The sequence below is a fragment of the Hevea brasiliensis genome, chromosome 5 (genome assembly GCF_030052815.1).
Source record: "Hevea brasiliensis isolate MT/VB/25A 57/8 chromosome 5, ASM3005281v1, whole genome shotgun sequence".
Classification (NCBI taxonomy): domain Eukaryota; kingdom Viridiplantae; phylum Streptophyta; class Magnoliopsida; order Malpighiales; family Euphorbiaceae; genus Hevea; species Hevea brasiliensis.
Window position 1 is genome coordinate 110,884,061 of NC_079497.1, and position 23,896 is coordinate 110,907,956.

Consider the following 23,896-nt stretch of genomic DNA (forward strand, 5'->3'; position numbering starts at 1 on the left):
ATAATAAAAAAGATTTAGTGTCACAACCCGATTTCACGGGTCGGATCGGTACTAGGATCTGGACCAGTATAAAGCCCTGAGACTGATAGTAAGCCTCACTATACTCAAACCCATAGTTAGGGCCAAAATTAAGGCCCAATATGCAAATAAAATAAAATAAAATATTATATTTTTATATGATTCAACTCAACTAGATAACCATTAAAAACCAAAACTATGGGAGCCCAGCTCAACCCTGATACTCATAATGTACAAACTACTTAATATCATAAAAATTTTTCATTAATTAATACCATAAATATATAATCTAATAATGTCACATCGGAGTTTTAGTTACCAAATAAATAAATAAATAGACACAAGAAATTGTTAAATTAAGAAGCATAATTTGCAGAGGAAAAATGTAAGTTAGACTTTAAGAAATAAACTCGCTCTTCCTACAATCTGGGAAAAAATATTTAACCAGGAATGAGTGATTGACTCATAGAGTTTAGATATTGATTATAGATGCAATTTCTATAACTATCTAAGACTAGTATAATCCTAATATGAAATGCACATCTAATACATAAAATAAATAATTCACCAAATATTCGCATGAGAAGTTAATTTGGAATTACTCCCAGAGTATTACATCAATATATACATATGGGAGTTGATTTCCTATACAGCTCTTTTGATCAAATACCTGCCAGCAATGTCAACTCAAGCCAGGCTTTCACTTAATAATCTAATTGCGGGGGTCAACGAGATCAACTTAAAACCGTACTCACCCCGACTTATCCATATATAAGGATCGAGTCCCAGAGAGTCAATTTTCAGCCATGACTACCCATCCTATCCATATTCATATCCACACCATACTCACGCCAATACACACACATAGAGCTCCAAATTATTCTTAGGGTGGCAATCACAAATAAATAACAATAATTAAATATGTAACAGTCAAAATATTCCTAATATATTAACTATTTATCTGCATAATTAAATATTTATAGAACATATGAGCATGCCAAATATATAATTAATATTAAAATTGTAAAAATAATCAATATCTAACTCACAGACTGGTCGATTCATTTATAGCTGGTTCGGTTGGAAGGAGAATATGACCGGCACCGATCACCTAAATGTACACACTGATCTCTATCAAATGACTGATAAAATTAATTAATTTAATTAAAGAAGCAAAAATAATTTTCTAAAGTCTTGCTAAAATTTCGGCAGAGTTTCCCTTATAATTAGACCTAACGCCCCTACAAGAAAATGAACCAACAATAATACACAGGTCCTTAGGCCCATAACAACAATTATAATGCCTATTCAGGGCCTACAAGAATTATAATCTTGGTCCAATCCTCCAAACTCCAGCTCGAGTCCCTATCTCTTCTATAGTTCAAATAATTATTTTTAGCAATTTAAAAATTATAAAAATATTCCTGAAGGTCCTCTACATCGTTCTTATATTAATTAAAATTATTTTACTTAATTTGAATAAGCCAGAAATATTTTACAGATTTATCAGCTAGCTTAATCAAGGTAAAAATTACACAACTTAAGTTCGGGACTACCTTTGCATATTCTGCTATCTGGAACGTATCTGAAAGTCTAAAAATACTAGGAACGATTGTAATATTGACTATATTTTGGGATGGGTCGCCGGGCAGCCGGATCAAGCTGAAAACTCGGTCCCAGGGGTCGATGATCTATTATCAATCTAATTACACCTAAACGAAGCCCAAAAATTATTAATAATTATCATATAATTATATTTAATTTTTTGGTATAAAAAAAAGTCAAAAATCTTATCAAGCGATTTGGAGTGTTCGATAATCGCCCTTTTCAAACGGAGTCTGATCGAAGCGGAGTTGGTCACATCTCGAAGTTTTTGTCGCTCTGAGTTTAACGGTGATATTGAATTCCAACTGTCAGATCGTTCTAGATCTGATCAGAAAACTTAAAAAATCTGAAACTTTTCTTCTTCATAACTTTTTTTTTTCTGACCACCATTTATTACAAAATTGGTATCAAAAGAAAGCTCTTGGAATAAGCTTTTTAATGCCACCAAGAACACCTTGATCAGACGTCAGATGAAGTCGGAATCGCCACCCCTGTGTGCCCGTTGAAGGCTAAAATCTCCCCTTGTGCGCCGCTATTGGCGCTGCTTAGGCTAGCAGGTTGCTTGCCCACATCACCCAGGGTGGTGGCATGCCTCACTAGCCATGGGTGGTGGGTGGTAGCTCGTTGGCAACTGCAAAAAGGTACAGGGGGAGAGAGAGAGAGAGAGAGAGAGAGAGAGGGAAAGGGAGAGAAAAAAGGGGCTGCTGCCTTTTTTTTTAAATATGGGAATAAATTTGGACAAGCGTTTGTCAAGATTCATTTATGGAAAGTTTCAAATAAGTACTTAATAAATCCTTGATTTTTTATAAATCCTTGATCTTTTCTATATTTTTCAAATAAATCTCAAAATATCAATATATGTACAATTAAATAATAAATAAATTCAATAAATAATATAGATAATAATATTCAAATTAATAACAATAAATCAAATCTTAAAACTAAGGTTAAAAATAATGAAATAATATATTTTGTTAATTGGTTTAACATTAAAATTTAAAACTAATCATTTAAATTAAAATTGGATTATTAAAAAATTTATAAAATATGTTTAGAAATAACATTAAATATATATATAAATAAAAATTGTACGAAAATTATAAATTAGTTAGATAATATTAAAATAATATTTAAATACTATATAAAAATATAAAAAAAAATTTTATATTAAAAAATCAGGTTATTACGTTTAGAGGAAAGAAGGAGGGCAAGAAGCAATGTAGTGAGTTGAGAGTTTTTGTTCAGATATAAATTTTATAGAGAATAGCCTTTGTTTTAATAATTAATCTGAATTCAATGGGAATTAAATTTCAATAATTAAAAAGAAAATTTAAAAAAAATATAATTTAACATTAAAAATAATTTAAAATATTTTTATCATTTTAATAGTTTTTAATTAAAAATAAAAAATTTAATTTTAAATTAATTTTTAATATTCTTTAATATATATTTTTTCAGTTCTGTTAGTAAACGTATAATTCATTACTCAAGTTTTCTCGTTTTGTAGTTGTGATGACTTTAAATTATATAAACCCATTTCACATTTAGGTTTTGGTGATTAAAAGACGCTTTTAGAAGAAAATTATTATTTTAGATATTTTTTAAAAAATAATTTAGAAAAATTGTGTTTTATTATTTTAAAATTTTATAATTAAAATATATACAAGTGATAATGGGACCGTCGCACCTTAATGTCAAAACAAAGATATTTCTGATACACAGGATCCTCATAAAGAGGCAAGTGTAGAGCATACGTATCTCTGGTTATAAGAGTATCATACACATTCAAAGATTTTCAGAGAGAAGGAGAAGAGTTTAGAAAGCCATAGAAGAAAACTTCAGAGAATCTTATTGAAAGAAAACTAAGTCTGGATACAACTGAAGAGAGCAACTCCTTATATAGGCGAGGAGGCTCTTGATATTACAGGCAACCGGTTAGAAACTGGCTACCGACACTCTTAAAGCAATATAAATAAAGACAGATACACATTATTACATTATTGACTGACAAACTTTAACTTTTATCATGGAGTAGTGGACAGATTGAGGGTGTCAAAGTCGGAATCATCAGAGTCGATTCCAAAAAAGTCCTTTGGCCACTGTTGGTGAACAGGAGATGGTGGGTCCGCACTCTGAATAGCCTCTCGTGACTCTGTGTCCATTGGATCCTGAGAATCTTGCCACATGGGATGGGTCCAGTCAATGGGCTCATCAGTGAGAGACCGGATGGGACCAAGTGATGTACAATTCACATGGGGAGGCACCGGGCAATAATAGCTGTTAATTTCACAGAGGTACTCAGCTAGTTGCTTTCTCAAGGGTCCCATGGCATCTTTGTCAATAATTGACCCTTCGTAAGTCCTCCACTCATATTCAGTATTCTGGGTCCAGAGGAGTCCATCGGGCCTTCTAGAGAAAGGCCTGTGAAAAATGAACAAGGTTCTGATGTTGGGCTGAGCAGCAATGGGCCTGTCTTCTATTCCATGGGTGTCTATGATGCGTTTCAGGCTGTAGCGCCATGCTGAAATGGGCTTGAACCATTCTAAAAATCTGGACAGGAGAGTCCTGTTAGTATTGTTCATAACATACTGATACAGGGCCATGAGCGGGAATTCCAGTCCTGTGGAATAGAGTGTAACCATGCACCAGAGGAGCCATAGTTCTTCTAGGATGAGTTCTCTGCCAGGTTGGATACTGAAACAGGTGAGGAAAGGGTTATCAGGGATAAAGACAGTCGAGGAGGGGAGTAATCCCCTTAGGGTGTTTCTTGCACTCAGGTAGTGAAACAGATGATCCCTTGCGAACTTAGCCATTTTTGAGATAGGCTGGTTTGGTGAACATCCAGGGGGAAAACTGTCTGGAGTAGGAACCAGGAAATTGTGCATTGGAGAAGGAGTATGTGGAGAGGAAGAGGATGATGCCATAAGGATCAAAGGAAGTGTGGAGAAAGACTGAATCAGGTGGAGGTTTTTGGGCCTGGATAGGAGGTCAGGAACCAAGTTGTGTTTTCCTTTGATATGCTGAACTGAGAATTTATACTTGGCGAACCAGTCCTTAAGCCTCAGTAATTGTGGTTCAGGAAGAGACTTGTTTTTGAAGTCTAGAACCTTTGGGAAGGATGAGCTGTCCATAACCACAGTGAAGTGGTGGCCAATCAGATGAAATTCGAATCTCTTTATCCCATTTTTGACAGCTAATATCTCTTTATAGACTGAATGATAGTGTTTCTGAGGTTCTGGGAACTCTCCACTAGCATGTCCGCATATGTGCTTTTCTCCTTGAATTTCTTCGATGAGGACTGCACCCCAGTGGGTGTCACTAGCATCAGTCTGAAGAATGCGGTGTCCAATGCTAGGAATTTTTAGTGGTGGCGGGTTTAAAGCCACTTCTTTTAATTTTTTGACTGCACATGTCTGTTCTTCCCTCCATGGTGGAGAATCCTTTTTAAGCATCTTTGACAGCTGGCAAGTGTGGGCGGCCACATGCGGGATAAACTTCCTGATGTAATTGATAATACCAAGGAACTGTTGTATTTGTTTTACTGTCAAGTCCTTATCAGGAAACTTCAGTAATTCTTCTGCAATGTGAGGTCCCGGTTGGTATTTTCCATCCTTGAATCTCATTCCAAGGAAGTCGATATCAGTTTGGGCCAGGGAGCTCTTCTTTTCTGATAGCATAATTCCATAGGAATCCACCAATTGTTGGAATGTGGAGAGGAGTGCCCTATGGGTTGTAACATCTTTGGAGAAAAGAAGGATATCGTCTATATAAATAAGAGCACTATGCAGTATGGGCTCGAATATCCTTGTCATGGCCTTTTGGAAGACTGATGGGGCCGTCTTAAGGCCGAATGGAAGGACTGTCCATTGGTATTGGGCCGTAGGAATGCAGAAGGCAGTCTTGGGCCTATCAGAGGGATTAATACCCAATTGCCAAAAACCGGCTTTAAGGTCAAACTTGGAGAAAATATGGGCTTCATGCAGCTGAGTGAACAAGGCTTCAGGCTTTGGTAATGGGAACTTGTCATCTTGGAGGAAATGATTCAGAGGCTTGTAATCTATGACAAGCCTTTTTTTTCCTCTTAGTCACTCCGATCTTTTTTCAACATAAAAGGCCTGGCAGGCCCATTGGGAGGAAGTGGGTTCTATGAGGCCTTGTTGGAGAAGCTGTCTGCACTCTTCTTGGGCTAAAGCCAAGTCTGTAGGATTCATTCCCGGGTGTGAGGCCTTTGTCGGATTGATATCTTCATTGAGTTTGAATGGGAGACTGACAAAGAATTCCGGATTTTTCCATAGGGGATGGTGATGGTAAAAATGTGCATGGGAGCCAGCACAGAACCTTAAAAGGAGCTCCTTGTGCTCTTGGAATTCGGCTGAGGCATCAGCCAGAGAATATAACCTTGGGACAGAAGTAAATGGCTGAAAATTTCTCTTATATTTCAATCCTGTGGGGAGGATCTTCAAATGCTTCGCCTGTTGATACAAGTCAAAGCCTATCAGCAAATCCTTGTCAGGAAGATCCGACCCGATGACCTTAGTCCAAAGGATGCAAGTGGGGAAGAACTGGATTCCAATTGGGTGCTTAGTGATAAGGCTAGTTTTGAAAACATTTCCATCTGCAGCCTTAAAGTATTCTTCATGAGGGACCCAGTATTCTGAGGGTAAGATGGCTGGGTTCATCATACTCTTGTGAGCCTCGGTATCCAAGAAGCCAATGACACTAATGGGCCGTTCATACTTGCTGGGAAGAATATGGATCGGGACTAAAGGAATTGGAATAGTGTCTGGACCATAGGTGGATTGGGAGGATTGGATATGTTGGGCCAGGTAAGATAGGTAATGGGCTTCAGTATCTGAACTGGATTCTTCTGAAGTGAATAAGTAATCTTCTTCTGATCCAGTGTCTACTCCTAGGGCAAAGACTGTATCTTCATCGGGTTCATCCTGTTCAGAGAACAAGGATTCGACATCATCATGCTCCAAGGAGATGTGAGAAGCCTGTTGTATGTGTTGTAATAGCTTAACTGCCTTATTGGGGTTCTTAGGGCAGTTCTTGGCATAGTGGCCTCGGTTGCCACAGATATAGCATATGTCAGACTTCTTTGTACCCGTCCTTTTCTTTCGAAAGTATTTTACTGACCTTCTTCCTTTCTTTTGCTTGAAAGGGGGTTTGAATCCAGAGGGATGCTTCTTGTAATGTGCTTTCTTCTTTGGTTTGCATTCACAGTTCTTTTCCTTGCATTTAATGGCAAGGTGAGACTTTTGGCATACATTCTTCAAGGCTTTGCTGTTGTCAATGATATCTTTGAACAACTTCTGTTGTTCACACATTTTGTCAAGACAGGCCAGAGTCATTTGATGAATTTCCCCTATAGTGATAGCATTCATTGCTCTTCTGGTAGCAGCAATACTTCTGTGGAGTTCTGGTTGCAATGCTTCTGGTAGGGAGGCAATATAGGTATGCCGGAGGTTGACATCATTGTAACCATTAAGCAGATAATAACGTTGAGTCATGCGCTGGTAGTGTTTCTCAATGTCTGATCTTTTCAAAGAACAGCAGCGCATATCAAAGAACTCTTGTCTTAACTGCTTGCTGTATAAAGATGCATCTCCAAGAAACTCAGCAAAGAGAGCGTTGATTGCTTGTAAGGGAGTCAGGTGGCAAAATTGAGCTTTCTGATATTCTCCAATGGAGGAAAACCAGTCTTGCAATGTGCCAACAGTTCGAGAGATGAATTCTCTGAGTATGGTGTGGGAGTCAGCACCTTCCCGGAGCATTTGAACATCAAGCCAAGCTTTAAATTCTGCAAGGCGGTCTCTCCATCTTGATGGGGGAACATCATCTAAGGTGAACCATGGGCCTGAACTGGGCCTGGCCTGTTGTGGAGCGCCTGGTAGCCCAAAGTCTAGAATTGGTTCATCATCAGGGATCTCAACATGGGGATCTTGAGGAGGCCCTGTAGGGCCTGTAGTGCCACTGGCAGAATCTGTGGTTGGTGAAGGACCTGTTTGGGAGGCTGTTGGCTGAGGATCAGCCATGAGTAGTGTCGTGATATCCATTTGTCCGTCCTCACTATCATCAGACGAGTCATTAGAAGAATCTTCTTCTGGTTCTGGCTCAGAGGGTATGGACACCATATGCTGAGGAGGAGGATCAGGATACATTTTGTCCTTCCCTTTGTCAATCTTCCTTTTTGGAGGATGGGATTCTTCTGAGGAAGATGGACTCTTTTGTTCATATCTGGCAGGTGTCGGAGTAGGTTTGAACAAAGGAGATGGGTGATATGTTGGAGGTGGTTCATATGAATAGTTAAAAGGTCCAAAAGGAGAGTAAGCAGGTTCAGATGTAGGAAGGAAAGGGTTAGGAGTTGTTTGAGTAGAGAAAGGGCTGAATGGGCTGAAAGAGACTGGAGCTTCTGTGGGCTTATGCAAGTCTGCTTCAACTTGGGCCAACTATTTTTTCAGCCTTCTTATCTCCTGTTCCTTTTGGTTGAATTCTGCACCAAATCTCCGCTGTTGGATTAAAGCCTTCAGATCTCTATCAAGCTGGGTAATTCTACTTTGTAAGTCCTTGTACATGTTTTGGGCAAAAGCAGTGAAGGAGTCAATCTTTTGATCAACATGCTGAGTCCTAGTGAGGACCTGGTCAATCTTGGAATCAATACGCTGTAGCGTCTTATTTTGGACAGCAGCATTCTTGGTTTGCCAGTTTAAAACTTCTTCAGCTTGAGTGATCAGGGTTGTCTGTCCTTCACTATCAACCTTAGTTGAGTGAATGAAAGGTCTGGTGGAGATCTTGGTCTGTTGGTCGGTCTGTTGTGCTAATGGAGGAAAATCTGCTTCATAAGAGGTAGGTGAGAACATCATACAGGGTTGTACCAGAGGAAGTGCAGGAGGAGGGGAAGAAACCGGTTTAAGAGGGGGTAGTTTCTTTTCTTCCTTTCTGATGATCTCAAGGGCAAGCTCATAGATGGGAAGAGGCTTCTTCTGCTTGGTTTCCTCATGGATACCAATCCATGGGCTACTATCTGGATAGTCTCTTCTGGGAACTCTTTGTGGCTTGCAAGAGGCTCTTCTTGTTTGTTTGGTAAGCTTCCTCCAATTTTTATCAGACAAAGGATGGTCATACTCATTTTCCCAGTAATTGTCTTGACAGTCACAATCTTCATCGCATGCTCCAGAACCTGGGAGATCCCAGGGGCAGTGACCATCTATCTTGGTATCATGCTGTAGATCTCTCAAAGCCATCTGTTTCCAATGATGCTTTGCTTGTATTGGCTGATACTGAGACCACCCCAATAATTGTCCAGATACCTAGGCAACTGCCTAGAAATGAGCTTGAACAGCTCATTCCAAAAGATTGGTTAACCAATTACGAAAGGCTTCATTCAACCTCTCAGCCAATCCAGATTACTGAGTCTTCTTTCAGGAGAAACCCTGATGGAACGGTGCAGACCACGTTTCAACCTCCTCGGCATTCTACAGGTTCTTTGCCTGTATTCCAGACCATGATGGTCCAGCCATTAGAAAAGGAGCAAGACTACTATCCCATTGGAGCAGTAACACCAGACAATCATTACATCTACCCTCAGAAAATAGATGGTCACTGCCTCAGGATCTCCTGTTCTGAGCATGCGATGAAGATTGTGACTGTCAAGACAATTACTGGGAAAATGAGTATGACCATCCTCTGTCTGATAAAAATTGGAGGAAGCTTACCAAACAAACAAGAAGAGCCTCTTGCAAGCCACAACGAGTTCCCAGAAGAGACTATCCAGATAGTAGCCCATGGATTGGTATCCATGAGGAAACCAAGCAGAAGAAGCCTCTTACCATCTATGAGCTTGCCCTTGAGATCATCAGAAAGGAAGAAAAGAAACTACCCCCTCTTAAACCGGTTTCTTCCCCTCCTCCTGCACTTCCTCTGGTACAACCCTGTATGATGTTCTCACCTACCTCTTATGAAGCAGATTTTCCTCCATTAGCACAACAGACCGACCAACAGACCAAGATCTCCACCAGACCTTTCATTCACTCAACTAAGGTTGATAGTGAAGGACAGACAACCCCGATCACTCAAGCTGAAGAAGTTTTAAACTGGCAAACCAAGAATGCTGCTGTCCAAAATAAGGCGCTACAGCGTATTGATTCCAAGATTGACCAGGTCCTCACTAGGACTCAGCATGTTGATCAAAAGATTGACTCCTTCACTGCGTTTGCCCAAAACATGTATAAGGACTTACAAAGTAGAATTACCCAGCTTGATAGAGATCTGAAGGCTTTAATCCAACAGCGGGGATTTGGTGCATAATTCAACCAAAAGGAACAGGAGATAAGAAGGCTGAAAAAACAGTTGGCCCAAGTTGAAGCAGACTTGCATAAGCCCACAGAAGCTCCAGTCTCTTTCAGCCCATTCAGCCCTTTCTCTACTCAAACAACTCCTAACCCTTTTCTTCCTACATCTGAACCTGCTTACTCTCCTTTTGGACCTTTTAACTATTCATATGAACCACCTCCAACATATCACCCATCTCCTTTGTTCAAACCTACTCCGACACCTGCCAGATATGAACAAAAGAGTCCATCTTCCTCAGAAGAATCCCATCCTCCAAAAAGGAAGATTGACAAAGGGAAGGACAAAATGTATCCTGATCCTCCTCCTCAGCATATGGTGTCCATACCCTCTGAGCCAGAACCAGAAGAAGATTCTTCTAATGACTCGTCTGATGATAGTGAGGACGGACAAATGGATATCACGACACTACTCATGGCTGATCCTCAGCCAACAGCCTCCCAAACAGGTCCTTCACCAACCACAGATTCTGCCAGTGGCACTACAGGCCCTACAGGGCCTCCTCAAGATCCCCATGTTGAGATCCCTGATGATGAACCAATTCTAGACTTTGGGCTACCAGGCGCTCCACAACAGGCCAGGCCCAGTTCAGGCCCATGGTTCACCTTAGATGATGTTCCCCCATCAAGATGGAGAGACCGCCTTGCAGAATTTAAAGCTTGGCTTGATGTTCAAATGCTCCGGGAAGGTGCTGACTCCCACACCATACTCAGAGAATTCATCTCTCGAACTGTTGGCACATTGCAAGACTGGTTTTCCTCCATTGGAGAATATCAGAAAGCTCAATTTTGCCACCTGACTCCCTTACAAGCAATCAATGCTCTCTTTGCTGAGTTTCTTGGAGATGCATCTTTATACAGCAAGCAGTTAAGACAAGAGTTCTTTGATATGCGCTGCTGTTCTTTGAAAAGATCAGACATTGAGAAACACTACCAGAATTCTTTATCAGTCTCCCATTCAAACTCAATGAAGATATCAATCCGACAAAGGCCTCACACCCGGGAATGAATCCTACAGACTTGGCTTTAGCCCAAGAAGAGTGCAGACAGCTTCTCCAACAAGGCCTCATAGAACCCACTTCCTCCCAATGGGCCTGCCAGGCCTTTTATGTTGAAAAAAGATCGGAGCGACTAAGAGGGAAAAAAAGGCTTGTCATAGATTACAAGCCTCTGAATCATTTCCTCCAAGATGACAAGTTCCCATTACCAAAGCCTGAAGCCTTGTTCACTCAACTGCATGAAGCCCATATTTTCTCCAAGTTTGACCTTAAAGCCGGTTTTTGGCAATTGGGTATTAATCCCTCTGATAGGCCCAAGACTGCCTTCTGCATTCCTACGGCCCAATACCAATGGACAGTCCTTCCATTCGGCCTTAAGACAGCCCCATCAGTCTTCCAAAAGGCCATGACAAGGATATTCGAGCCCATACTGCATAGTGCTCTTATTTATATAGACGATATCCTTCTTTTCTCCAAAGATGTTACAACCCATAGGGCACTCCTCTCCACATTCCAACAATTGGTGGATTCCTATGGAATTATGCTATCAGAAAAGAAGAGCTCCCTGGCCCAAACTGATATCGACTTCCTTGGAATGAGATTCAAGGATGGAAAATACCAACCGGGACCTCACATTGCAGAAGAATTACTGAAGTTTCCTGATAAGGACTTGACAGTAAAACAAATACAACAGTTCCTTGGTATTATCAATTACATCAGGAAGTTTATCCCGCATGTGGCCGCCCACACTTGCCAGCTGTCAAAGATGCTTAAAAAGGATTCCCCACCATGGAGGGAAGAACAGACATGTGCAGTCAAAAAATTAAAAGAAGTGGCTTTAAACCCGCCACCACTAAAAATTCCTAGCATTGGACACCGCATTCTTCAGACTGATGCTAGTGACACCCACTGGGGTGCAGTCCTCATCGAAGAAATTCAAGGAGAAAAGCACATATGCGGACATGCTAGTGGAGAGTTCCCAGAACCTCAGAAACACTATCATTCAGTCTATAAAGAGATATTAGCTGTCAAAAATGGGATAAAGAGATTCGAATTTCATCTGATTGGCCACCACTTCACTGTGGTTATGGACAGCTCATCCTTCCCAAAGGTTCTAGACTTCAAAAACAAGTCTCTTCCTGAACCACAATTACTGAGGCTTAAGGACTGGTTCGCCAAGTATAAATTCTCAGTTCAGCATATCAAAGGAAAACACAACTTGGTTCCTGACCTCCTATCCAGGCCCAAAAACCTCCACCTGATTCAGTCTTTCTCCACACTTCCTTTGATCCTTATGGCATCATCCTCTTCCTCTCCACATACTCCTTCTCCAATGCACAATTTCCTGGTTCCTACTCCAGACAGTTTTCCCCCTGGATGTTCACCAAACCAGCCTATCTCAAAAATGGCTAAGTTCGCAAGGGATCATCTGTTTCACTACCTGAGTGCAAGAAACACCCTAAGGGGATTACTCCCCTCCTCGACTGTCTTTATCCCTGATAACCCTTTCCTCACCTGTTTCAGTATCTAACCTGGCAGAGAACTCATCCTAGAAGAACTATGGCTCCTCTGGTGCATGGTTACACTCTATTCCACAGGACTGGAATTCCCACTCATGGCCCTGTATCAGTATGTTATGAACAATACTAACAGGACTCTCCTGTCCAGATTTTTAGAATGGTTTAAGCCTATTTCAGCATGGCGCTACAGCCTGAAACGCATCATAGACACCCATGGAATAGAAGACAGGCCCATTGCTGCTCAGCCCAACATCAGAACCTTGTTCATTTTTCACAGGCCTTTCTCTAGAAGGCCCGATGGACTCCTCTGGACCCAGAATACTGAATATGAGTGGAGGACTTACGAAGGGTCAATTATTGACAAATATGCCATGGGACCCTTGAGAAAGCAACTAGCTGAGTACCTCTGTGAAATTAACAGCTATTATTGCCCGGTGCCTCCCCATGTGAATTGTACATCACTTGGTCCCATCCGGTCTCTCACTGATGAGCCCATTGACTGGACCCATCCCATGTGGCAAGATTCTCAGGATCCAATGGACACAGAGTCACGAGAGGCCATTCAGAGTGCGGACCCACCATCTCCTGTTCACCAACAGTGGCCAAAGGACTTTTTTGGAATCGACTCTGATGATTCCGACTTTGACACCCTCAATCTGTCCACTACTCCATGATAAAAGTTAAAGTTTGTCAGTCAATAATGTAATGATGTGTATCTGTCTTTATTTATGTTGCTTTAAGAGTGTCGGTAGCCAGTTTCTAACCGGTTGCCTGTAATATCAAGAGCCTCCTCGCCTATATAAGGAGTTGCTCTCTTCAGTTGTATCCAGACTCAGTTTTCTTTTAATAAGATTCTCTGAAGTTTTCTTCTATGGCTTTCTAAACTCTTCTCCTTCTCTCTGAAAATCTTTGAATGTGTATGATACTCTTATAACCAGAGATACGTATGCTCTACACTTGCCTCTTTATGAGGATCCTGTGTATCAGAAATATCTTTGTTTTGACATTAAGGTGCGACGGTCCCATTATCACTTGTATAATGAACAAAAGGGCACAGCCAGAGAGTACCTATGGATAGGGAAGAGGCATAGCATGAGTTCATTCTATGAGTGGTAAGGGCTCCCGGCTTATACATTTAAAAAATATATTTTTTTAATAATAATGTTAAACTCATAATTTTTTTTATTTTAAATTCATAGTGAATTAGATTTAAGTAAAAATTATTTTGATTCACAAGTGAATGTAGAATAAAAAAAAATTCAAATTTAAAATATTGTCAAATTCGTTCTTATATTAAATTAAGTAGTTCGGCCTTTGGAACTAATTTTTAACTTTTAAATTTTTAAAAAATTGACTTAAAATAAATTTTTTAAAAGTAAGCAATTATAATTATAATTATTGATAATTGAAATTTTTGGCTATTAATTTTACATGTTTAAGAAATTTCATCGAAACTTAAGAAGAGTCATTGAGTACAGCAGAAAAAATAGGATGAGGGACTTCCTCCATCCATAAACACTCGGGAATATTTGTGCAGTTTTGAGTCTGAATCGAAAAATCGAACTGAATGGAGGTATTTAGATTTAATCAATTTGATTTTTTAATTTTATCAATTCAATTCAATTTGAAAATTTTAATATGTTTGGTTTTCGATTCGATTTGATTTGATTTTTTATCTGTTAAAACCAATAAAACCAAATAGTAAAATGACTCAAATAATTTTTTAACCCAATATGCATAAGTTTTGGCTAAAAAATAAAAATTCTAATATTTATAGTTTAATACAACGGAAACTTAATTTTCATATTTTGAATGATTATTTTAATTTTAATTTTTTAAGTTTCTTTTTAAAATTTTTTAAATGTTTTATATTTATTCGGTCATAAAAGTTCAATTTATTTAAAAATATATAGTTTATATATATCATAAAGAATTATAATGTATTTATTTAATTTCCTCCTTATTTTTATTTTAAATATTTTTATTATTTTCATTATTACCTTATTTTTTATAATTTAAATGATTATTTTAATTTTAATTTTTTAAGTTTCCTTTTTAAATTGAAATTTATTTAAAAATATACAATTTATCTATGACATAAAGAATTATGATGTATTTCTTTAATTTCCTTTTTATTTTAAATATTTTTATTATTTTCATTATTACTTTAATTTTCATAATTTAAATGATTATTTTAATTTTAATTTTTTTATTTTCCTTTTTAAATTTTTAAATGTTTAATATTTATTCTATCATAAAAATTCATGCATAATATATATACAATTATTTAAAAATTTAAAATTATATTATAAAAATTAAAAAAAAATTGTTCATGTAGGTATTTTCCCATAATATTGTAATTTATTTAAAAATATATAATTTATTTGTGCCATAAAAAATATAATGCATTTAACATTTTTTTTTTTACTTATGAGCAATAATTATAAGTAATTATTGTCAAAGTTATTTAAATAATTTTAAAATAATAATTAATAATTAGTATGTTATGGCATTGAATGGCTAACTGGCGGTTACGCCCATAAACTTCAAACGGCCAACTTTAGAACTTTTTTGTCTTTAATGATAAAATTAATTTTTGATTTAAATGACTTTTATTTATATGCTTATATACACATCAATAGTTATTTTCTCATATTTTATTCTCAATTTCTTTCTTTGATTTACTATATTTTCTATTATTTTTATTAAAGATTTATTGATTTTAATCTTAAAATTTATTTATATTTTTATTAATTTTTTTATTCTCTATAATATTAAAAAGAGTCTATTAAATCTTAAAAAATAATAATTTGTGCCAAAATTATTCTTAAAGATAGTGTCACCATTTCTCAGACTATTATTATTATTATTATTATTATTATTAAAATTTTTATAAATTTCTTCTTTATTACTTACAATTTAGAAACAAAATAATAATATAGGAGCTATATGCAATTTATTTGAAATGAAAAAGTTATTTTACTAATTTAGTTGCATTTATTTTATAAATTCTAATTATAATGATAAAAATAATTATAGATATAGTGGTAGCTGATTAACTTAGTTTTTAGCTTTAATACTATTAATAAATGTTAATATATATTCCATATACTTAAAATTTTGTGTAGTACATTTTTTTTTCATGTTTTCTTCATATAATCTCATTATACTTTTCATATTATTAGCATATTTTTTAAGAATATTAATAATATTAATAAAGATAATGTTTAATATATATATATATATAATTTTTTTTTATTTTCTAAATGATGAAAATATCATATGATTTAACTAATCTCAAATTATTTCACATTTTTAATTTATATTTATTTTTTATTATTTTTAAAAATATTTTTATGTTTTCAAAATATTATGGAATCATTATTAAAAATATATCTCTGTATATAAATAAAGTAGGCAATTGTTTCCATAATTATACAATCATGTTATTTTCCATAATAATAATAATAATAATAATAATAATAATAATTTAAAATGAAAAATAATTTAAAAGATAATAATAATAATAATAATAATAATAATAATAATAATAATAATAATAAAAGGTCATCGATGGCCATTATATTAATTTTTTTAAAAAAGTAACTATTAATTTGTGATATAATATTTTTATGTAGAAATTATTTCTCAAGTATATTTTTATATAATAGTAAAATTTTAAAAATAAATGATAAATATTATTATAACTATAAGTAAAATTGATTAAAAAAAATTACAATATCAAAATTATAGGTAGTTTTTGAAAAATTTATTAAATTAATAGAAATGATGATATACATATATTGTATATTTATTTAAAAATTTAATTTTTATAAAATTTTTATATTTTATATTATAAATTTATATAAAGCGATAATAATTTTTATGAAAAAATATTTTACAAATCTATTTTTTATTATAATTATTCCATTGCTTTAATTATGATAAAAACATTAATTCTCTAATTATAAAATATAATTAATTTAATTAAATTAAATTTTCTCTATTTTTATTATAATTATTTAATTACTTTCAATTATAATAAAATTATTAATTTTCTAATAAGAAAAAATTTATTTTCATATTTTTTTCTTAATTTCTTTTTCTGTCTTACTTTATTTTTATTGTTTTTGTTTAAAATTTATTAGTCTTAATTATAAAAAATTATTTATATTTTTACTGATTTCTGATTCTCTATAATATTAGAAAGTATCCATTAAATTCTAAAAGATAATGACTTGTATTGTAATTATTTTAAAGGACAATGTAACTACACCCCTAGACTAATATTTTGATCATCCATTATTTTATTATTTTTTCAATAAAATTATTTTATATTTTTATTGATAATTATATTTTTATATAGAAATCAATTCTCAATTATATTTTTATATAGCTCTAGAATTTAAAAAATAGATAATAAATATGATATAATTATAAGTAAAGTTGATTGAAGAAAAAGTTACAATATCAAAATTATGTGTATATCTTTTTAAAATTTATTGGATTAATAGAAATGATGATATATATTTAAAATTTTAATTTTAATTAAATTTTTATATTTTATATCATAAATTTTTGTAGAATGATAATAATTTTTATGAAAAAAATTATTTGGCAAAAAAATATCATATTAATAGAAGAATAATTTTAACACTTTGCAAAAATATAAAGATGTAGCATTTTTAAAAATAATTTAATAAAATATCATTTTTAATTAATAATAATGTTATATATTTTTGTTATTATTAAATTTAAATAATTCAATTCATTATTATTAATTTAAAATAATTTTTTTATTATATTAATTACAAAAAATATTATATTTATTTATTATTAGAAATAATATTATTTTTCTTTAATTTAATATACTTTTACTAAGTACTAAAAAAATAAATACCACCTTACATAAATTTATAAGATAAAATATAAAAATTTCCTAATATTTTAAATTATTTTTGTGAATAAATTAATTATTACATTTTAACTAAAGTAATCATAGAATTATAATTAATTTACATATAAAAAGGATTAAATAAAAATTTTAATTAATTGTACTATAAATTAATTAAAAAATTACTATGTGAAAATTTATTAAATTAAATTAAATAAAAATTAATTTAATAATAATAAAATTTATTATTATTTAAATAATAATTAAAAATTAAAAATTACATATTAACCTGATTTGATAAAACTTGCGAGTCGAGATGAGAAACACGCAACCTCCACTTTGGCATCATCAACAGACCGAGATTTTTGGGCTTGTTTGTGTACGAAATAATTGGGCCTCCATTCGTTTTCAGCACATGGAGGCCTGGCCTTCAAAACGACATCGGAACATCCCTTTGTTTTTTCTGCGATATTAACACGAAACCATGCCTAAACCATGGGCATCTCTACTTCCTCTCCCTCCCTTTCCCAGCCTCTGTGCTTCTTCTTGTTTTGTAGCTCGCAAAGTACAGTCAATAGAAGCCGCTCAACATGAGCAGATCAGGCCAGCCACCAGATCTCAAGAAGTAATTCCTCTTAATGATGCTATTATCTTCATCTAATCACTATTATTATTATTATTATTATTATTATTATTATTATTATTATTTCTTTTCAACTATGAATATCTAATTTTTGTTTTCTTTCATTTTTGGGGCTTCCAGGTACATGGACAAGAAACTTCAAAGTAAGTTTTGTTTGCTCTTCTTAGGGTTTAACCAAAGTAGTATTCTTAAATCATGTTATTTATTTATTTATTTTAAAATCATGTTAACACTGTTCTTAGCTTAAGAGCAATAGCAAAAAAATGTGTGCGCTTAATTTCCAATTCACACTTGCCCAAAAATAGCTTCAAATATAACATGGAAATTTAATAGAACAATTATGTATAAAATTGTTTATGGTGTGCGTAGATTTTTATTAAAGAGATGGAATTCTGTTGTCACATTATGCATGAAAGAGTAAATAGGTTTGGGAATGGCTATACTCCAACTTTGTAATGTTTAACGTGAAGTATGAAACCCATATAGCCCGCCTTACTAATTTGGGATTTAGATGTAGTTGAGTTGTTCTATGGGTGGTCTACTTGTCTTGGCAAAAATGCAGAAATTTTGCTATTTGGCTAATAGTGGTATCTCCTTTGAGATGCATCTGAGCTGAGTTGTGCACTGTAGAGCATCTGAATTTGTTTGTAACATGTTTGAAATACTATGGTGAATAACACTGTTGAAAGAAGAAGAAGAAGAAGAAGAAGAGAGTCCTGCCTTTGCTTGTTATTTTTTCTTTTTTAATTCCTTTTTGAGGTGAACTTAATTGCATTTTTGTACTTAGTGATGATGCTACTAAGCACTACTTTAGAATTCATGCCCACATTCTTGAAGGAACATTAGATTATTAGAGGTTCATGATGAGAAAAGGTGGAAGAGGTACTTTTAGATAGATTTTTTGAAGGCCAGAGCTGGCTTTAGCAATATGTGTGTGCCTCCATAGGTAGCAGGAGCTAAATTTTGGAATTACAAAAACATGGGATATTTAAGATTTGGGGGCTGTTAGATGCACTGTGCTGGCACTGACTACTCTAAATGGTAACTACATGAAAAGTAGGCAAATTATGTAAAGGGAGAATTTCTAATGTTGGTTGAATGTGAATCAGATGTGAAATGTATATGAAAGTGCTTGTTTGGAGGGAGGAAGAGAAAGAGAGGGCGGTGGGGATTTTTTTTTTTCATGAATTGTAAATCCTAAATGGTTTAGAATCTATAATTTTATCATTAAACTTTTCAATTTCAACTTAGTTATACATCACACCGACTTTTTTATTTTCTTCCTTTGTTTGGGATGAGAAAAGGAGGGATGGGTTTGTTTAAAAGAGGCATTCAAAACGTGTTGAACCCTATTACCTTATGGCTTTTCCTTGTGTTTTTCTAGGTGCTTCCCTGTAGAGTTACTCAATCTTGTTTAAATTAGGGATGTGCTGTGAATCTTTGACCACTTGCAGTTGTGTTGTGTCATTGAATTAACAGTTTCTGTAGCTTAAGCATGTGGTTACAGTTGTTTCAAAAAAAAAAAAAAAAAAGAGCATGTGGTTTACAGTTTATGTAGCTTTCTTTATTTATAGTTATATTATTTTAGGGAAGCGGCAAACCTTAAGTTAGCCTTAACATTGTAAGTCAAACAAAAATTGTGATGCTACTGTGTTTAATAGCCATTTGTGGAACATTATGTCAGCTGTCTTGTAATGTTGTCATTATTGGTGTTGCATTCGTTGGTCCAGTATTAGGCAGAACCCCTGATTCATTGAAAATGGGCTAGTAGCTTCAATTAATTGTCCAGCTGCCTTTTTGGCTTCTTGAGAGTTACTTATGGGTGATTAATTGATAAATTGGCGGTGTTGCATGCGTGCATATATATCGGTGATTTATGCAAGCGGACACATGTTGTATAAATTGGCATTAGGATTGTGATGATTAATTTTGGCTGCTGTTGCTTCTTGTTCTTCTTCCCTTTTTCTTTTCATACTTATTACATTTTGGTTTTTATGCAGTCAAGCTGAACGCAAATAGGATGGTAGTTGGAACACTTCGTGGATTTGATCAATTCATGAATCTGGTGGTTGACAACTCTGTGGAGGTGAATGGTGATGAGAAAACTGACATAGGCATGGTGGTAAGTCAGTTTCTTTTGTAATTTGTTGTTTGCTGAATCTGTCAACGATGCTCATACTAATTGTATCATTTTCTTGCTGCAGGTAATCAGAGGAAATAGTGTTGTCACTGTTGAAGCGCTAGAACCTGTAAACAGAGCAATGTGATTATGATTTTATGTTAGTACTTTCCACTGTAGTTTAAAATCTATTTTCACCTGGTACGGCTATACGTGGGATGCACGACTGCAAGTCATTCTGTATTTGTAGATGCAAGGAAGGTTATGTGGGCCTTTTATTTCATCAGTAATTCTTGCATTAGATTGCATTTCTAGCGGGCTTAGGCTGCCGTTGATTATCTTGCAATGACATTTACATGCCTTCTGGAATTGATTGCTACATGCTTCATGCTTAAGTTGCAGACTTCCGAATTTTTGAGCTTCAAGTGTGGCTGTGGGTGCGGGCTAGTACTGGGGCTCAGAACTGAACTCCTTTGCCTCGATGGAAGGCTTGTTTTCTGATGAACTATGCGTGTTCAGAGCCACAGGCAATAAGGTCTGCAGTCTTTTTTGCCATTTAAGTTGCAAAATTATAGATTCTAAATGGGGGAATTAAAAAAAAAAATTATTAAGTGGAGTGTCTTGAGTAAGCCACGTAGAGTAGCCACGTCACACTCAGATGCTCCAGACCCGGCATATTTAACTTGAACCATGAATAAACCGCACGGAAATTGAACATGAGTCGTTCGGTTTGGTTCTGGTTAAGTTAAAATTTATTTAGATAAAAAAAATTAAAATAATAGACTGTTAGATTTAAATCAGACTGGGCCGAATCGAAACTTTGGGGTTTATAGTTTCGCTTCAAGTTTATCATTTTGACTGAACCACAATCGATAATTTTAATTTCTTGGTCAGGCCTAACTTCACCCAATAATTTCTTCTTAAATATATTTGAAAACAAAAATATTTGATATATAACAGGTTTTTTTCAATTAATTATAACTCTCATTATAATTAAGGTAATTTATTTATATTTAAAAAATTATTTTGATTAACTGTAATTATAAAGAAAGTAATATCAATAACCCTGTGATGAATTAGAATTTCACTTTATTTATCTTAATCAGGAAATGTCGAATCCAGCTATTATACTTGTATTTGCACCTGCCTATGCATAAAGCTTGGCATTTTTTCTCTTAAAAAAAAAATTATGCAATGTGGTAGTGTTAGTTTGATTTATATTTGACAAATAATCGCAATCAAACCAGGCCTGATTTTTTTTTTGTTTAGTAGATAGACATGCACATAGTTCAGTGACGGGAATAGAATAAGATTTTTATTCTCTTATAAGCCACACACGTGCATTGTTTACAACCGATGTGGGATCCCGAAAGATCAATCTCGAGGCACACTCGAATCACTCGCGAACCTCAATCAGAGCCACATCGGGACACTCATCCTTACCTTTTGTTTTCACTTAAGGGTGCCTTTGTTGTTTGGTCAGTAGATAGATACTCATACGATTTAGTTACGGGAATGGACGCTTGTTAAAATCATGATAATTTTAATATTGTCGTTTTTATATAAGTCACATATACACTATCCACAATCGATGTGAAATTTCAAAATATTAATTCCTGTGTACGCCCAATTTACTTGCGGACCTCACCTTTTGAAATGGGAAGCAACATACTGAGCTGGTTTTTGTGTAATGATTACAACTCAACTTGCCTGCCTCGTGATAGCTTTCCACTGCCAATTCTAACAACTCTCACACTGAACTCTTCTTATCACTCAATATTAATCAGATCATCTCACATTAGAATTCGCCACTTTTTCCATATTTTAGGGTTGAATTTCAAGTTTCCAAGAAAGAAGTGTGAGGATTAACTATAATTTCAACTTACTTAGCATCAAATTTTCTTACTTCGAACTTTGCCCTATAATTACATGGAAAAAAATTTCATAATATTATTTCAATATGCATTCATTTAAAGAAAAAAAGTTATTAAATTAAATCTAATTTTTTTTTTATATATATTTTCTGATATGTCCTTTGATTCTGAAAACTTTAATATGAATTCTAGAGTTGGATAACGCATAGACGCCCGCCAAATTTCATTTGAATTCGAAACAGTGTCTTTACAACGACTCTCAACGGTATAATCCTGTGAAAGTTTCTTTTCCAGCATATACAGCAAGCAACAGCTCCTCGGTCCTTCTTTGTTTTCACTTTTTCTTATTCTTTTTCAGTGTCCATAGGTTTATCAGTCTCGTTTAATATATACTCCACCTTATATGAAAATCAATTTTATAATTATTAGATTAAAATTTTATATTAATATTTATTTAAAATTAATTACAATGTGTATAATATCTAAATTTAAATATTTGATTTGATGGTTGTTAAGTGCATTATTATATGAGGAAATTATAGCAGATGCATCTATTATTAACTTTTTATGAGATTTCATATTTTCTTTTTTCAAAAATTTCAAAATTTAATGGGTGTGATTATAAAAAGTTTGAACTCATATATGCATGAGTTTAACGAACATTATATTAAAAATTTACATCTAAATCAGTGCATTCATTATATAATCTTTAATTAATTTTGTATAAATCTTAATATAAATATTCAATCTAACGGTTATTAAACTCGTTTTTATATGAGGCTGACTTTATATTAGATGTACTCAATTTCATTGAGTTTTTCATTTACTATAGCTAATTACAAATCAAATGCTAACTCCCTCCATCCATTTTTTTTATTAACGAAATAATTTAATCACTTATATTATAATAAAATACTTCTTAATTAAATTGAACTACTCTTTATCTCATATAATTAAGAGTGAGAGGTAATAAAATGGGTATTGAAAAATTATAAAAATAATTATTATGATAAAAGTAAAATTAAAAAAAATTAATTAATTCTCCCTAATCTTCTTAAAATGATAGAATGATATGTAATTTTAGATAAAAAAAAAAAATGTAAAAACTCACATGGTTATTGCCTATTGCTTCTTAAATGATTGAAAGTGGTACAAGTGTAATTGGTGGGATCATACAATAATATTAAGGTTATGACTTATGAAGAAAACACAATTTGTAAGTGCACTTGTATATGCTTAAACAACACTTTCACTTTCACTTTTCCTCTTTGTCTTGTACTTGTCTCTTCTCATTATTCTTCTTTCTCCTTATAATATTTTAGTAGACTCTCTTAATTGGAATAAGACCCTATCATGATCTACATCTTTGTTTAATTATTAAAGTGTGTTACTATGTAAGTTTGTAATTATTATACATAATAATATTGATGTGGACTTGTGTGTTAAATTATGATTAATTAAAGATATATAATGGTTTAACCATGTAGAGATACTTTATAGTCTTATAGTCTTACTTAATATATATATTAAAAATTACTTTTGATGTTGTTGGGAAAAAAAGAAAATTTATTTTATTATTTAAATATTTTTATAAGTCTAATTTTAAATTAATTTTTAATATTTTCTAATTAATGCTAACAACAACTCTAACAATAATACCAAATTTATGTTATATGTCTAAACTATACGTAATTGAAAAATTTTTACTTAGACTCAGTTTATCATGAATTCAATACATAAATATATGAAATTTATATATTTAATAGGTGAATCTTACTGTATATTTTTTTTAATCACTCCCACCATACATCTTATATCTTGAGTTTATTATAAATCGAGTCTAGGTAAGAAATTTCCATACCCAACTAGTACCC

At 33.8% G+C, this 23,896-nt stretch overlaps 1 protein-coding gene across 1 annotated transcript; it reads left to right on the forward strand.

Moving 5' to 3' along the window:
* The first annotated feature begins 17,736 nt into the window (after positions 1-17,736).
* On the forward strand, positions 17,737-20,543 carry LOC110640253 (probable small nuclear ribonucleoprotein G). The gene is made up of 4 exons (XM_021791488.2): positions 17,737-18,011; positions 18,150-18,172; positions 20,030-20,151; positions 20,234-20,543. The coding sequence occupies exons 1-4, from the start codon at positions 17,977-17,979 to the stop codon at positions 20,294-20,296; spliced, it is 243 nt and encodes an 80-aa protein (XP_021647180.1). The 5' UTR covers positions 17,737-17,976; the 3' UTR covers positions 20,297-20,543.
* Positions 20,544-23,896: the final 3,353 nt, after the last annotated feature.

What these genes read in the sequence shown, in the direction of transcription:
- LOC110640253 (XM_021791488.2), top strand. Translation starts at nt 17,977, where the DNA reads ATGAGCAGATCAGGCCAGCCACCAGATCTCAAGAA. An exon ending in CAGCCACCAGATCTCAAGAA is followed by an intron (nt 18,012 to 18,149) that starts GTAATTCCTCTT and finishes TGGGGCTTCCAG; the next exon opens with GTACATGGACAAGAAACTTC. An exon ending in CATGGACAAGAAACTTCAAA is followed by an intron (nt 18,173 to 20,029) that starts GTAAGTTTTGTT and finishes GTTTTTATGCAG; the next exon opens with TCAAGCTGAACGCAAATAGG.